Source organism: Sus scrofa, chromosome 8 (genome assembly GCF_054392235.1).
Source record: "Sus scrofa isolate SSC_HxYL_T2T_F1_AM1 chromosome 8, Sscrofa_HxYL_maternal_Yorkshire_Landrace_v2.0, whole genome shotgun sequence".
In the NCBI taxonomy this organism is placed as follows: Eukaryota; Metazoa; Chordata; class Mammalia; order Artiodactyla; family Suidae; genus Sus; species Sus scrofa.
In genome coordinates, this window is record NC_139390.1 from 122,069,117 (window position 1) to 122,083,114 (window position 13,998).

At 32.8% G+C, this 13,998-nt stretch overlaps 1 protein-coding gene across 6 annotated transcripts in view; it reads left to right on the forward strand.

Moving 5' to 3' along the window:
• Positions 1-13,998, forward strand: part of TBCK (TBC1 domain containing kinase) — a 223,947-nt gene that overhangs the window by 108,898 nt on the left and 101,051 nt on the right. For all 6 annotated transcript variants that reach the window (XR_014813250.1, XM_021101698.2, XM_084973265.1 and 3 more), the window contains 2 exons: positions 12,235-12,271; positions 13,498-13,659. Coding sequence is in view for 5 of the 6 variants with exons in the window: in XM_021101698.2 (XP_020957357.1) it covers positions 12,235-12,271; positions 13,498-13,659 (199 nt within the window). In the remaining variant the exon portion in view is untranslated. The remainder of the gene's footprint in view (positions 1-12,234; positions 12,272-13,497; positions 13,660-13,998) is intronic.

Sequence of the window (13,998 nt, forward strand, 5' to 3'; positions counted from 1 at the left end):
CTGTTACGGTGCAGGTTCCATCTGTGGCCCAGGAACTTCCACATGCCACGGGCACAGCCCCCCAGAATAAATCAAATAAATAAATAAATTTAATTTTGAAAATAGATTTGATATTTTTAATATAGAGATTATTGACAATGACTATTTTAAGAAAGTTAAAATATTAATAGAAAGATTGTTAGGTGGTTGAGGTGTAAAGAAATAGAGAATTTTTCTAACGTTTTTCTTATTCTGTTAATCACATATTTTTAGTTGCATATTATCATTATTTTGTATGTGCAGTCTTTCTTTCTTTTTTCCCCAAATTATTGCCTTCAGTATTCTATCTTTAAGGCAATCCTTTAGGTGACTTTCTGTACCTCCAACAACAATACAGGCTAGGATTCATCAAGGGCGAGGATGAGCACTTTGGTAATGAGGTCTCAAACTGAGTTTCCTGCTCAATAACTAATCCTGCCAAAGTAAGCCCTCATTAATCTTCCATCATCAAAATGCAGGCTCCCATTGCAGGAAAGATTGTGACTTCTGGCTCCTTTCCATTTACCATGGGTCACATGGTATACTGAACACTGCTGAAGCTTGAGTAGTTAGGAATATTGTGCCCTGATGTGATGCTTAGATTATGTATATCATGGTAGTTATGTGATTTACATATAAATGGGGTGAATAATGTGTATTTGGCAAAATTAGGGCCAGAGTGATTTTTATCATTTCTGTCTTGGTGTATATTTCTGTTTCTGAGAATATACCAAGCCTTTAGAATGAGAATAGGAAAGTATGCTTCTTCATTATTGAGGAAACTATTTTTCTGAAATACAAAGAATAGCATTCAGTTTGCAAATTATGAAAACTTGTCAGGTAGCCAGTAAGAGAAGTGATAAGGGCTGTATCTCCATATTATATACATGCCTTTTGAAGCTACTGTCACTGCTGAAGGTAAAGCTAACAAATTCAGTGATAAGCTAGTATGCTGGCAAAACCATTTAGCTACAGTCTTAATGAATGCTTATACTACTACTGATTTTCTCTTTCTCTGTAAGTTTATCACTGTCATTTTGAAAATTTATATTTAGCTCAGTTTGTACTAACAAAATTTGAAATAATTTCTTAGAAATATTTTTGTTTGTTTTGTTTGTTCATCTGTTCATTCACTCCTGGCCTTCATGTTGTTATTGTTACTTAAAGAATTTTAGATTTTAGTCTACAAAGGAGACTGTTGACAATGAACTTTTTAGATTTTTACCAAGATATGGTTACAGGGTAAATTAAGAAAGTGCATCTTATTTGAAATCTCCCATAAGAAGAGTTCCTACTAACCTATCCTAGTTCATCTACGAAGTGCTAGGATATGTCCTTTATCTGACTATTGCTATGTGGTCCTTGACGTTCCTAACCTACTGACCTTGGATTCTTTAAGGCCCTTGAATTAAAAAGTCCTGTTGAGCTCTCTTTCTCACAATAGAGCTTAATTACCTTGCAGGAAGCTCTCCTATCTTAGAAACCAAAGAGTTATTAATTCCATAAATAAAGACAAAATAATATTTTGGTACCTTTTTGCTAAGAATGCATACGCCCAAATTAAATATCCAGTAAGTTACCCTATTTAGCAAATCTTCACTCTGTTTTCAATGTAATTTATTCTGGTTGAGAGAATTAAAAGGAAGTGTATGCTTGGTAAAGTAAGTCAAATACAGACAAATACTATATGATACCACTAATATGTGGAATTAAAAATAATATAATATAAATGAACTTATATACAAAACAGAAATAGCATCACAAACATAGAAAACAAACTTATCGTCACCAAAGGAGAAAAAGATCAGGGAAGAGACAAATTAGGAGCATGGTGGAGTTCCCGTCGTGGTATAGTGGTTAACGAATCCGACTAGGAACCATGAGGTTGCAGGTTCGATCCCTGGCCTTGCTCAGTGGGTTAAGGATCCGGCACTGCCATGAGCTGTGGTGTAGGTTGCAGACTTGGCTCCGATCTTGCGTTACTGTGGCTCTGGCGTAGGCTGGTGGCTACAGCTCCGATTAGACCCCTAGCCTGGGAACCTCCGTATGCCACAGGAGCGGCCCAAGAAATGGCAAAAAAGACAAAATAAAAAACAAAAAAACAAAACAAAACAAAAATTAGGAGCATGGTGTTAACAGAGGAAGTACTATACATGAAATAGATACGCAACAGAATTTATTGCATAGCACAGGGAATTATACCCTGTATCTTGTAATAACCTATAATGGATATAAACTGCAAAAAAAAAAAAAAAACCAGTAACAATATTGAATTGAATCACTATGTTATATGCCTGAACCTAACACAATATTGTAAGTCATCTATACTTCAATTTAAAAAAAAAAAAAAAAAAGGAAATATAGTATGGTGCAGCAGTTCTCAGACTTTTGGATCTCAGGACCCCTTTACATTTTTAAAAATTATGGAATATCCCAAAGAGTTTTTAATGTGAGTTTATCAATATTTACTGAGACTTTTTAAAGTTATATATTAATTTATTTTAAAATGACAGTAATGGAACCATGGCATGTTAACAAAATAATATTTTTGAGAAAAATATTTTTTCCAAAACAAAAAGAATAATGGAAGAATAGTATTGTTATATATTTTTGCAGTTTCTACTTAAGGAAGGAAAGTTAGATTCTCGTATCTGCTTCTGAGTTCAATCCTGTTGCTGTACATTGTTTTGGTTGAAGTACATGAAGAAAATCTGGTGGCCTTACACAGACATGTAATGGCAAAGGGCCTTTTCAGACAGTGCTAATTTCTTAAAGGTACATAGTGAACTTTTCATACTCTATTGCATTCAAATCCATCAGTCTGTCTTGTACTTTGAATGGCTTTTTTACCCATACCTGATTTTGTAATGTCATGCGCTGGTCATTTGGAATATACTGATGCACTGAACTATGCAGATCTTTCAACTATGACACATTTCATTATATGATGTCAAAAAAATCACATTCATTAATATTATCACTGACCTCATCCAAAAATTCATTAAGTGTTGGGAAGCCGCCAAGCTCAGAGTGGCAAATGCAAGTTTTCCAAAATTTTCATCTTCATCTGACAGGTAGAATTTTTTTCTTGAAGTGACAAACTCACTTCATTTTTGAGAAATGTCTGCCAGATATCCAAACCTGAAAAAAATTGTTTTATATCACTCTTTCAAGTAAAAAAATGGCATTTCTTAAAAAACGTACCTATGTTGAGTCACAGCTCAAACAGTTGTCCAAGGCTTTTTAAAAAAATTTTTATTAAAGTATAGTTGATTTACACTATTCCTTCAATTTATGCTCTAAACAAAGTGACACAGCCACCCATACACACCCATTGTTATTTTTTCCATTTTGCATCTGATTCTTACCCAAGAGACCAGATATGGTTCCCTGTGCTGTACAGCAGGACCCCATCACCCATCCATCCCAAATTTTTTTCGAGGCAGTCTTTGTGGTTCAGCACACAGTACAAATGCTTTATGCATAATTCCCATTTTGTCTCATGGAACATTAAAAAAGATATTTAATAAAATTAATACCTTTTACTCTTTCATAAGAATATGACTATTATACTTTTTTATTGCCACTACCTAAGGTGCAATAAGGTGCCAGCAGTTTTATCCATAAGTGGTTCTGCACCATTAGCACAAATGTTAACATGGTAAAAATAAAAAGAGCAAAAACATCTTAATATTGTCTTGAAAATATCTTTGAACTTGGGGCCCCTGAATGGTCCCAGGAGTCCATGACTACAATTTGAGAAAGCTGGTGTTGAGAATAAGCAATCGCACTGGTGACAAATGGACCAGGTTCTAATCCTGACTCATTAACTTACTAGCTAAATATTTAAGTTATCCCCAGACCTCTTACTGTTAATGTTGCTGTAATAAATCTTACCTCTTAGGATTATTATGATGATTAAATGAGATAATACATGTAAACCATTTAGCACAGTTCCAGGAACTTAGTAAGTATTAAGGAGTTAACCCTTTTTGGCTTATTAGAATCTGATCATATTGTGTTTTTTTTGTCATATCAGTATGATTTACATTTAGAAAAGCATTGTATTACTAACTATAATGGATATATTATTTTGCTGCATTAATTAACAAAGATACTTTGCTGCAGAAAGTATGATACTAACAATAAAGAGTTTCTCGTTTGAGTTGGTGAGATTGCCAATCACCACTTTAAATTTTAATCTTTTTATGTGCTTTTATTTGTATTTTCTGTGCAACATAGATGTTTTGGAGTCTTTTAAATTAAAATTAATAATTTGGAATTTTTTAAAGTTTTTATAATACTCAATAAGATAATTGAAAGGCACTTTGGATATATAGCTAATTCTTCCCCAAACTGATAATGTGGATTTCAGAACCACTAAATTGTCAAAGTGATTTTATTGTTAATTTCTACTTCATAGTTTTTTAGTTAAATATTGTGAGTCAAGTGATAATAAATAAAGCTATGTTTATGCAGTTACTTATTTTTTATATGATACTTTGTTTTTAGTATTAGGAAAATCATTACTTGCAAAAGATGTAACTAATGTGTCGTTTGGTATACAAGAGAAAGGAAATGAACCATTTATCATCTGGGTCCAGTGAACCTTTTAAATTATTTTTGTTTAATTTTTTAAATGATTTGTAGAATTAGCATAAAGGCATAGTAAAATAATTAATAAAATTTTAGTAAGAATTTAAACATAGCAAACCCCAAATTTTATTCCACATATTGAAAGTATATGTATATGAAATAGGCACTGTCCTTTGAACTTATTGCTCATCTGTCATGCATGAACTGGAACATATATCCATCATGTAAATACTCATACCAGATTTCAAACACATCTCTAATAGGTTCCAGCTTGTCTGTTGTTCTTCCTCTTGTATACACATAGTCAAGATACAACTATTAGAACAAAGCATTGACAAGATTCTTAATTTGGTTGTGATGATCGTTGTGTAACTATAAATGTTATTGAGTAATAAAAAATACTATAAAAAAGAACAAAACATTGACAAGATTCTTAACTTTGTTGGAGAACAGCTATCTTTTTTGTTCCATAATTGGAAAATATTTTCATTTTTAGATTTACAAACAGAATAATAATCTACTGATTTTTTTTTTTTTTTTGCTTTCTAACCATCAGTTTCCTTCCAATCACTTTGTAAACATACCACCTTTCATATTTGTCTACTCAAATTATATCAAATTTTGGTGCATAAATATCATTTAAAAATTAAAGATTACTCTCCCACATCTTTTTAGCAAACTAGGATGGTCCAGGTTCATGTTGTAAAATATTGTGTGAGGAGGTCCTTCCCATTCAAATGTTAACATTTCTTCCTCTGATTCTTGTGTTCATCTAAAACATCATCTGAGCATTCACAGTTTGAAATTTCACTATATGACCAATGGTATAATTTCACCAGAGCCTGGAATACCACAACCAATCTTCAGATTGGTCTGATAATTTTGAAATTTTGTCCTTTGTCAATTTTCTTCTATTAGTAAAGGTGGAAAATGAGAAGTTGTGAATTCTCAACTGTGTTCATTGAAAATTCTTTTTTAAAAAAAAGCACAAAAATTGAGTGAGGAAGATTAAGAGCTACAAACTTCCAGTTACAAAATAAATGAGTCATGGGTATGAAATGTGCAGTGTGGAGAATTAGGTTAATAATAATATAACATCTTTCCATGATGACAGATGGTAACGACTTATCGTGGTGATCATTTTGTAACATATAGCAATATCAAATCACCATGTTGTGCACCAGGAACTAAAATAGTATTGTAGATCAGTTATATTTCAAAAACAAACTCCTACGAAAAAAGAGATCAGATTTGTGATTACCAGAGGTGAGGTGCTGAGGAGAGGGGAAATTGAATGAAGGTAGTCAAAAGGTACTAAAAACTTCCAGTTATAAGATGAATAAGTATTGAGTATAATATACAGTGTGATAAATATAATTAACACTACTGTGTGTAATATATGAAAGTGGTTAAGAGTAAATTCTAAGAGTTTTCATCACAAGGAAAAAATTTTTATTTTTATGTCTGTATGAAATGATGGATGTTAACTTATTGTGGTAGTCATTTCATGATGTAAGTTAGATTATTGTACTCTATACCTTAAATTTATGCAGTGCTGTATATCAATTATATCTTTTTTTCTCTTCTTGAAAGATGATGAGGTACTTTGGATGACATCATAGAAAAAATAAAAGATGATAATAATGATGATTCATTTTAATTCTGTACCATCCTTCTGTGAAAATACTTTATAAGAAGGGTGATGATGTAATGTGAGCACATGTTAATTGAAGAAAGAAGGCTCAGATCCTCTAAGAAGTTTCAAGTCTCAAACCAAACAAATTACCAGGATAGTTTAAAAGAAACACTTGCATCATCACTGAGGGATCTATCATCAGTAATCTGCCAGAGAAAGCCAGGTGATTTAAATGTAGATAAAAAATTGGATATAGATAAAAGTTTCTGATTGTCAGAAAACAAAGAACTTGGAAATTCAAGTTCTGTAAGCTTAATTTCAAACCCTGGCAAGAGTCTAGATGACACTGATTCAAATACAATCGTTAATGTGCCAGGCACTGTGTTCCATACTACTCTGTTTTATCTATCTTTTCAAATGTATGCAGCAAGTGTTCATAATTCTTTGTATCTGCTGCAGCACCTAGCATAATGGTTTCTACACATAAGAATGCATTAATACTGGCTGCTTTATTAAGATAAAGATTAGAAATGATCTTTTGCTTCATGGTTACTGATTCACAAAAATATCAAAGTATAATTTTTTCTATTTAAAATATTGTGAAGAGTTGCTCTGTGAATCACTCAGTTATCATATGAATATATAATTATCACTCCCTAACGATTGTCTTCTTATTGCTGGTGGTAGGAATGAAGGCAGGTTTTGTAGTCGAGGATGTTTCCCCAAGATTCTAAGATAGGAGACAGGGAGTACTGTTTAATAAGGAGAACTGTTTACTACTGCATTACCTGGACTATGTATGATTTTGTTTATGTGAAACTCTTTCCCATTTCGCCAAATTTATCCTGATGTAGCATAAGCCATCTTTCTTCGTTGTTGAAAAAGCCAATAGTCTTTTGAAAGCAAATAGCACAATGGAACAATACAAATCTTTTATGAAACATTTTCTTGGTTTTCAAGAATTTTCTTTTGTATCATATTATTTTATTCCATAAGTAGTTAAGAAGGCAATAGTGAGTCAGACAGAGTAAAGTATCCTGTAGAATTGGAAAAGTTGAGGAAAAAAATTTTATGTAAGAATATTTGAAATTTTGTGAACTCAGAATAGCTCACGTGAGATTGAGGAATGTTGACTTTGAGAGCCATCAGGACTGTAAATTCTTTAGCTTCCTCGGTCTATGCCTTGCATTAATTGAGGCTACCTCAACGTATGAAACACCTATTGTTCTCAGAACTCAAGATTCTATTCTCTTTACCTTCCACTCCTACCTTCTTATTCCAAAGCCTGTGTATGTTTTGTTAGATGGCTTCAAGAGTTTACCTCAGAACTTTGGGTTGTTGAAGTGCTTTCCTATTATAAAAGCTTCTGTACTGTTATTAAGAATGATAATTATAATTTCTATACTGATATAAATGCCACATCTTCTGACAGGTCTTTAGAGCCATTAACTAATCTTCACAGCTATCCTAAAGGTTCAAAAAATAAGTAACTATCAGATTACAAACTGTAGAGTTTTGAAGTTTCAAGAAAATATATGATAGTCTATTGCTTTGAAAACCTGCTGTTTTTCAAGCATCTCTTCTTATAGTAAAAAGCTTACAGTAGCTTAAAAATAAACTACTTCTGACTTGAGATAAATAAAATATGCTCATAAAAGATAAATTCACATAGAAGGGGCTCCCTTTTGTATTAATAATAGTAATAATTGTTACTATGTATGTCTGTGTATATAGAGAGAACACAGTTTGTCGTAAATAAAAAAATCCATTTGAAAAAATACTCATCTAGAGTGTATAAGAAGTATTTACTTTTTTAGTTTTTTTCATTTTTATACATTTATAAGTTTTGAGGCATAATTTTCTGCTTTTCAGAATCAAGTTACTGACCCCTTGCCTTTGTCTTTCCTATTGATTATTTTAATTTTGACATTTCCAGACAATATGAAAAAACCTTCTGAAATGCTAAATATAGCTATTCTTTCTTACTATTGCTAGGGGGCAGTATTTACTCAGCTGACTCTTTTAGCAGACTCACTAAACCAAATTAAAAATATCTAATTTCATGATCTGAAAAAAAGTTAAAAGATTGTATGATCTCTTTTTGTTGGGTTTGCTTCCAACTTTAAACCAGGAAATAGCTAATAATATCTCTAACTTAGTAAGACTAATTTTATACTTATAATAAAATATTTCATTATTTGTTTTGTTTAAAATTAAACCCCGAACCCATCCTAGTATTCAGAATTATCTTATTTTGTTGTCTTTTCTGTATCAGACTGTATTACAATATACTAAGAAATTATTTAAGTTGAAAATATTCATTAGATTTTTAAGAGGGAAAAATATACAAGCAATAAATAATAGGTATTACAGTCTTACAGAATATATTTTATATTTATTTTCTGAACTTTAATTTAGCTGGTGAGAAGTGACTGGTGCTATTGAGCACCTAGGAATTATTGTATATAAAGAAATTTATTCAACTCGAGTTACTGCTTTTCAAGTATCAATTAGAATATATGTCATTTTACTTTTTTCCAATAGCTGTTTTCATAGTTGTTGTCAAAGTGTAGGTATAGAATTCAAATTTTCAAGTTTGATATTTTTTCAGTACTGTTCACCATTCACTATGAAGGAGATACACACACACACCCCAATGAAGATTAACTGGTTTTTTCATTACTTCATATTTATTGAAAACTTCTCAAAAATTGTATAATCTTGTGACTACTTAGTCTTTTAATCTATCCCTTTCAGTTATCTTCATTATATATCTCATTCTTTCAAAAAATATTCGAGTGCCTATCATGTACCAGGCATTTTCTTAGACCCTGGGTACATCAATGAAAAAATAAAAATAAAAAATAAAAAAGACAAAATGCCTGCCCTCATTGAATTTATATCCTAGTAGGGGATAGACCATAAAGAAGATAAATATGCTATATGAAGGTTAAGTGTTCAGGTTAAGGAGGAACTGAATATTTAAAAAAGGTAGCCTGGGAAAGTCTAACAGAAAAGGCGCCTTTTGAAGAAATGCCTTAAGGAACTGAGGGAAAGCTCAATCCAAGCAGAAGCAACAACAGGAGCTGCAGCCCTGAGGTATAGGCATGCTAGGGATGTTGAAAGAACAGCCAGGAGACCAGTGTGGCTAGAGCAGAGTGAACAAGGAGATGAGGGTCAAAGAGGTAGTTGGAGGGTCAGATCGGATTATAGGACATAGTTAGAATGTTAGTTTTTATTGTTGGTGGTGGAAAGCCATTGGATGCTATTGAGAAGAGGAATGACAAGTTCTGATTTAAACATTTTAACAAGATAATTCTACCTATTATGGTAAGAGAAGCCCAAGGAGAGGCACGGATGGAATCTAGAAGATCAGTCACAGGCTATTATAATAATCTAGGCAAGAAATATGGTGCCTTGAATCAGGAAATTATCAGTAGGGGTGGTGAAAAGTTTTCATATTCTGAATATATTTTGAAGGTAGAGCCAGCAGGACTGCTGGTGACAAATGTACAATGTGTGAGAAAGAGGAGTAAGAATGATTCCAAAATTTTTTTACCTGAGGAATTAGAAGAATAGAGTTGCTCTTACCTAAGATTTGGAAGACTGTACTTGGAGACACACATTTTGGAAGAAGCTTCAGGAGCTCAGTTTGGAACATGTTTTGCAAATCTATCAGACTTACAAGTGGAAATGTCAAATAGGCATTTGAATGTACAAGTTTGGAATTCAGAAAAGGGGGTCTTAGATAGAGCTATAAATGAACATCCTCATGACATTTGAAGAAAAAATACAGTCCTGTTGATTTCATCCAGAAACACCCTCAAAGACACACCCAGAATGATGTTTAAATAAATATATGGGCACCTTATGTCAGTCAAGTTGACACGTAAAGTTAAGCATCACAAGAACCATTGATTTCTATTGTGATTATTGATGTAGTTGCCTTTAAATCTACCAATTTGTTATTTTTATTCTATTTGTCCCATCAGTTCTTTGTTCTTTTTCCTTTTTATCTATCTTCTTTCCATTTGTTGGATATTTGTGTGTGTGCGTGTTTCTGTTTAATCTTTTGTTGGCACAATTACTATAGCTCTTTGTTTCATTTTCTTATTGGTTTCTTTTTTTTTAATACTTATTTCCCCAATACAATATTTTTTTCTACTGTACAGCATGGTGACCCAGTTACACATACATGTACACATTCTGTTTTCGCACATGATCATGCTGCATCATACGTGACTAGTCATAGTTCCCAGTGCTACACAGCAGGATCTCATTGCTAATCTATTCCAAAGGCAGTAGTTTGTATCTATTAACCCCAAGCTCCCCAACCACCCCACTCCCTCCCCCTCCCCCTTGGCAACCACAAGTCTATTCTGCGAGTCCATGATTTTCTTTTCTGTGGAAAGGTTCATTTGTGCCTTATGTTAGATTCCAGATATAAGTGGATAAAACTCTCCTTAAAAAAGACACATGTACCTGCATGTTCATTGCAGCTCTATTCACAATAGCCAAGACATGGAAACAGCCCAAATGTCCATTGACAGACGATTGGATTAGGAAGGTGTGGTATATGTACACAATGGAATACTACTCAGCCATGAAAAAGAATGAAATAATGCCATTTGCAGCAACATGGATGGAACTAGAGACTCTCATACTGAGTGAAGTAAGTCAGAAAGAGAAAGACAAATACCATATGACATCACTTATATCTGGAATCTTATTGGTTTCTTTAAGATTTATACAGTAGTCCTCACTCAGGAGCAATTTTGCCTCCCAGGGGATTTTGGTAAGGTCTGAGACATTTTTGGAAAACTGAGCAAATTCTACTGGCATCCAGTGAAGAGGCTAGGTTGCTGCAAAAATCTTGAAATACAAAGTACAACCTGCCACTTTAAAAGGGTTATCTAACCGAGAATATAAATAGTTCTGAGATGAAGAAATTCTGGTTTGTATTATAATTTTTTCTATAAATTATTGGTTTTTGATACTCAATAGTAACAAAGGATATTTTATTCTACTTTTAGAAATTAAGAATGACTTCTCACTTTCAAAATCTCACGAAATTAGTTGAAAGTATGTGTATATGTGTGTGTTTCATTTCTGGTTAACTTGGGATTAACCAGAATAGTTAAATAAATAAATAATAAATAAATAAATAAATTTGTCACTCAGCTGAAGAAGCAAATCATTGCATTGTGAGATCTCGTTACTCTTAGTCTGTTATGAAACTCTCCATTAATTTAGAAAATGTTAATAGAAAGCATATGCTTTAATTTTTTTAATTTTTAAAAATTTTTCCATCGTAACTGGTTTACAGTGTTCTGTCGATTTTCTGCTGTACAGCAAGGTGACCCAGTCACACATACTCATATACATTCTTTTTCTCACATTATCATGCTCCATCATAAGTGACTAGATATAGTTCCCAGTGCTAGACAGCAGGATCTCATTGCTTATCCATTCCAAAGGCAATAGTTTGCATATATTGACCCCAAATTCCCACTCCCTAACATTTTAATATGACCTTTTGGATAATTTTCAAATATCATCACATCATGTCTCAAAAAAAATAGTATGGGTAACTCAACGCTAGTGAGGAATATTCAAATCTCAGGAATATTTTTCTCCTAAGAACAAAAGTTCTCCTTTGAAAAATTGACCTCGAAATTAGTATTAGCATAGTAATGTTGTGTTTGGATTACACACTGTCTTGAGTGTGTCCTTTGGTGAAATGAAGACATTCTGTGGAATAAGCCTTGGCAAAAGAGTGATCTGCAGCATTTGTAATAGATATCATTATATAATAGAATATTTTTGACAATAATTGTAATTATATATATTCTCTTTTATTTTAATAGTGAAGTAGATAAAAACGTAGAACATTTTTTACCATTCATTTTGTTGGAAGCCATACTAATTACCTCTTTTATTTACTCTTTATCTCTCCCATACATCCCTTTCTTTTTCTCTCATAGCTTTATGCCATCCCTTGGTTTCTCACCATGTTTACTCGTAAGTATTTTCCCTTTTCTTTTTATATTTTATTAGCAAAGGAATAGCTCCATTTTTCCCCAGTATACTTCAGTGACAATAATATTAAGCTAATTTAATTACATAAACATATTTAGATAATTCTAAGGTATTAGTTGGGTAGAAAAAAATTTTCAATTGTTCTGACTACTGAATATCAAAAAAGTGTTCTTGGAGTTCCTGTCGTGGTACAGTGGTTAACGAATCCGACTAGGAACCATGAGGTTGCGGGTTCGGTCCCTGGCCTTGCTCAGTGGATTAAGGGTCCGGCGTTGCTGTGAGCTGTGGTGTAGGTCGCAGACGTTGCTCGGATCCCAAGTTGCTGTGGCTGTGGCGTAGGCTGGCAGCCTCAGCTCCAATTAGACCCCTAACCTGGGAACCTCCATATGCCACGGGAGTGGCTCAAAAAAAGACAAAAAAAAAAAAAAAAAAAGTGTTCTTTCTATTGGATGAAAACCTATCTTACATGTGATGACATTCAAAAAAAATCTCTGCTCTCTATTGAAAAATAAATTAATATTAACTATATTTACATAAAATTTTGGAAGACAAATTTTACTACCAAATCAGACTCAATTTTTACAGATTATCTAATAACTATTACTTTTATTTCCTAAACTAGATTTCCTCTAGAAATTAAACAGTTTATGTGAATAAGTAATGCTTTAATCAATTATATATTAATATAGTAGATATCCTGCTTAGGTATGTACATATGACAAATGGAATATTAAAGTATATCTGTATGCACTGGCCTAGAAAGATATCCAGACTACTGTTAAAGGAAAAAAGAAAGTTGCAAAAAAATAGAAAATTGATGGAATTTCAAAAAGCATTTCTTAGAGTATATAATAGAAGTGTAATGATACTGAATCTATAACAATACTAACATTCTTCTAATAAATGTGCAAGAATAATATAACTGGAAAATTCTAGGAAGAAATATATTGAATGGAACAACTAACTGAAATTAATAATGGAGGTTAGAAAATGTCATCTATTTGATCAATCTGATTTTCAATTTTTTAAGATACCTTAGGAAGCAGTAAACCTACAAGGCCAAATAACATTTTATTATAACAGTTTGGTAGTATTTATTCTTTAATAGTTTTGACCATAAGGGGATTATCATATGTCTAGTGAAGCAGCTTGTTACTGTTTCACTTTTTAAATTTTTAATTAATTTATTTATATTTGTCATTTTACAGATGTATTTCCACTGCACAAAATTTTCCACCTCTGGGATACTTTACTACTTGGGAATTCCTCCTTTCCATTCTGTATTGGTGTAGCGATTCTTCAGCAGCTGCGTGACCGGCTTTTGGCTAATGGCTTTAATGAGTGTATTCTTCTCTTCTCTGATTTACCAGGTATGGAGATATAGATCTAGATATGTAAAAGTCACCAGTGAGTTCCTGCTGTGGCACAGTGGGATAAGGATATGACTATAGTGGCTCAGGTCACTGCAAAGGCACAGGTTCAATCCCTGGCCCAACACAGCAAGTGAACGATCCTGTGTTGCAGTAGCTGAGGTGTAGTCACAGTTGTGGCTTGGATTCAGTCCCTGATCTGGGAATTTCCATATGCTGCAGGTGCAGCCAGAAAGGGAAAAATAAAATAAAATAAATGGGATCACCAAATGAAATTTAATTATAGGAAAATGAGACAATTCTTACAGCAATTTACAAAAATAAGCATACAAGCCTTCA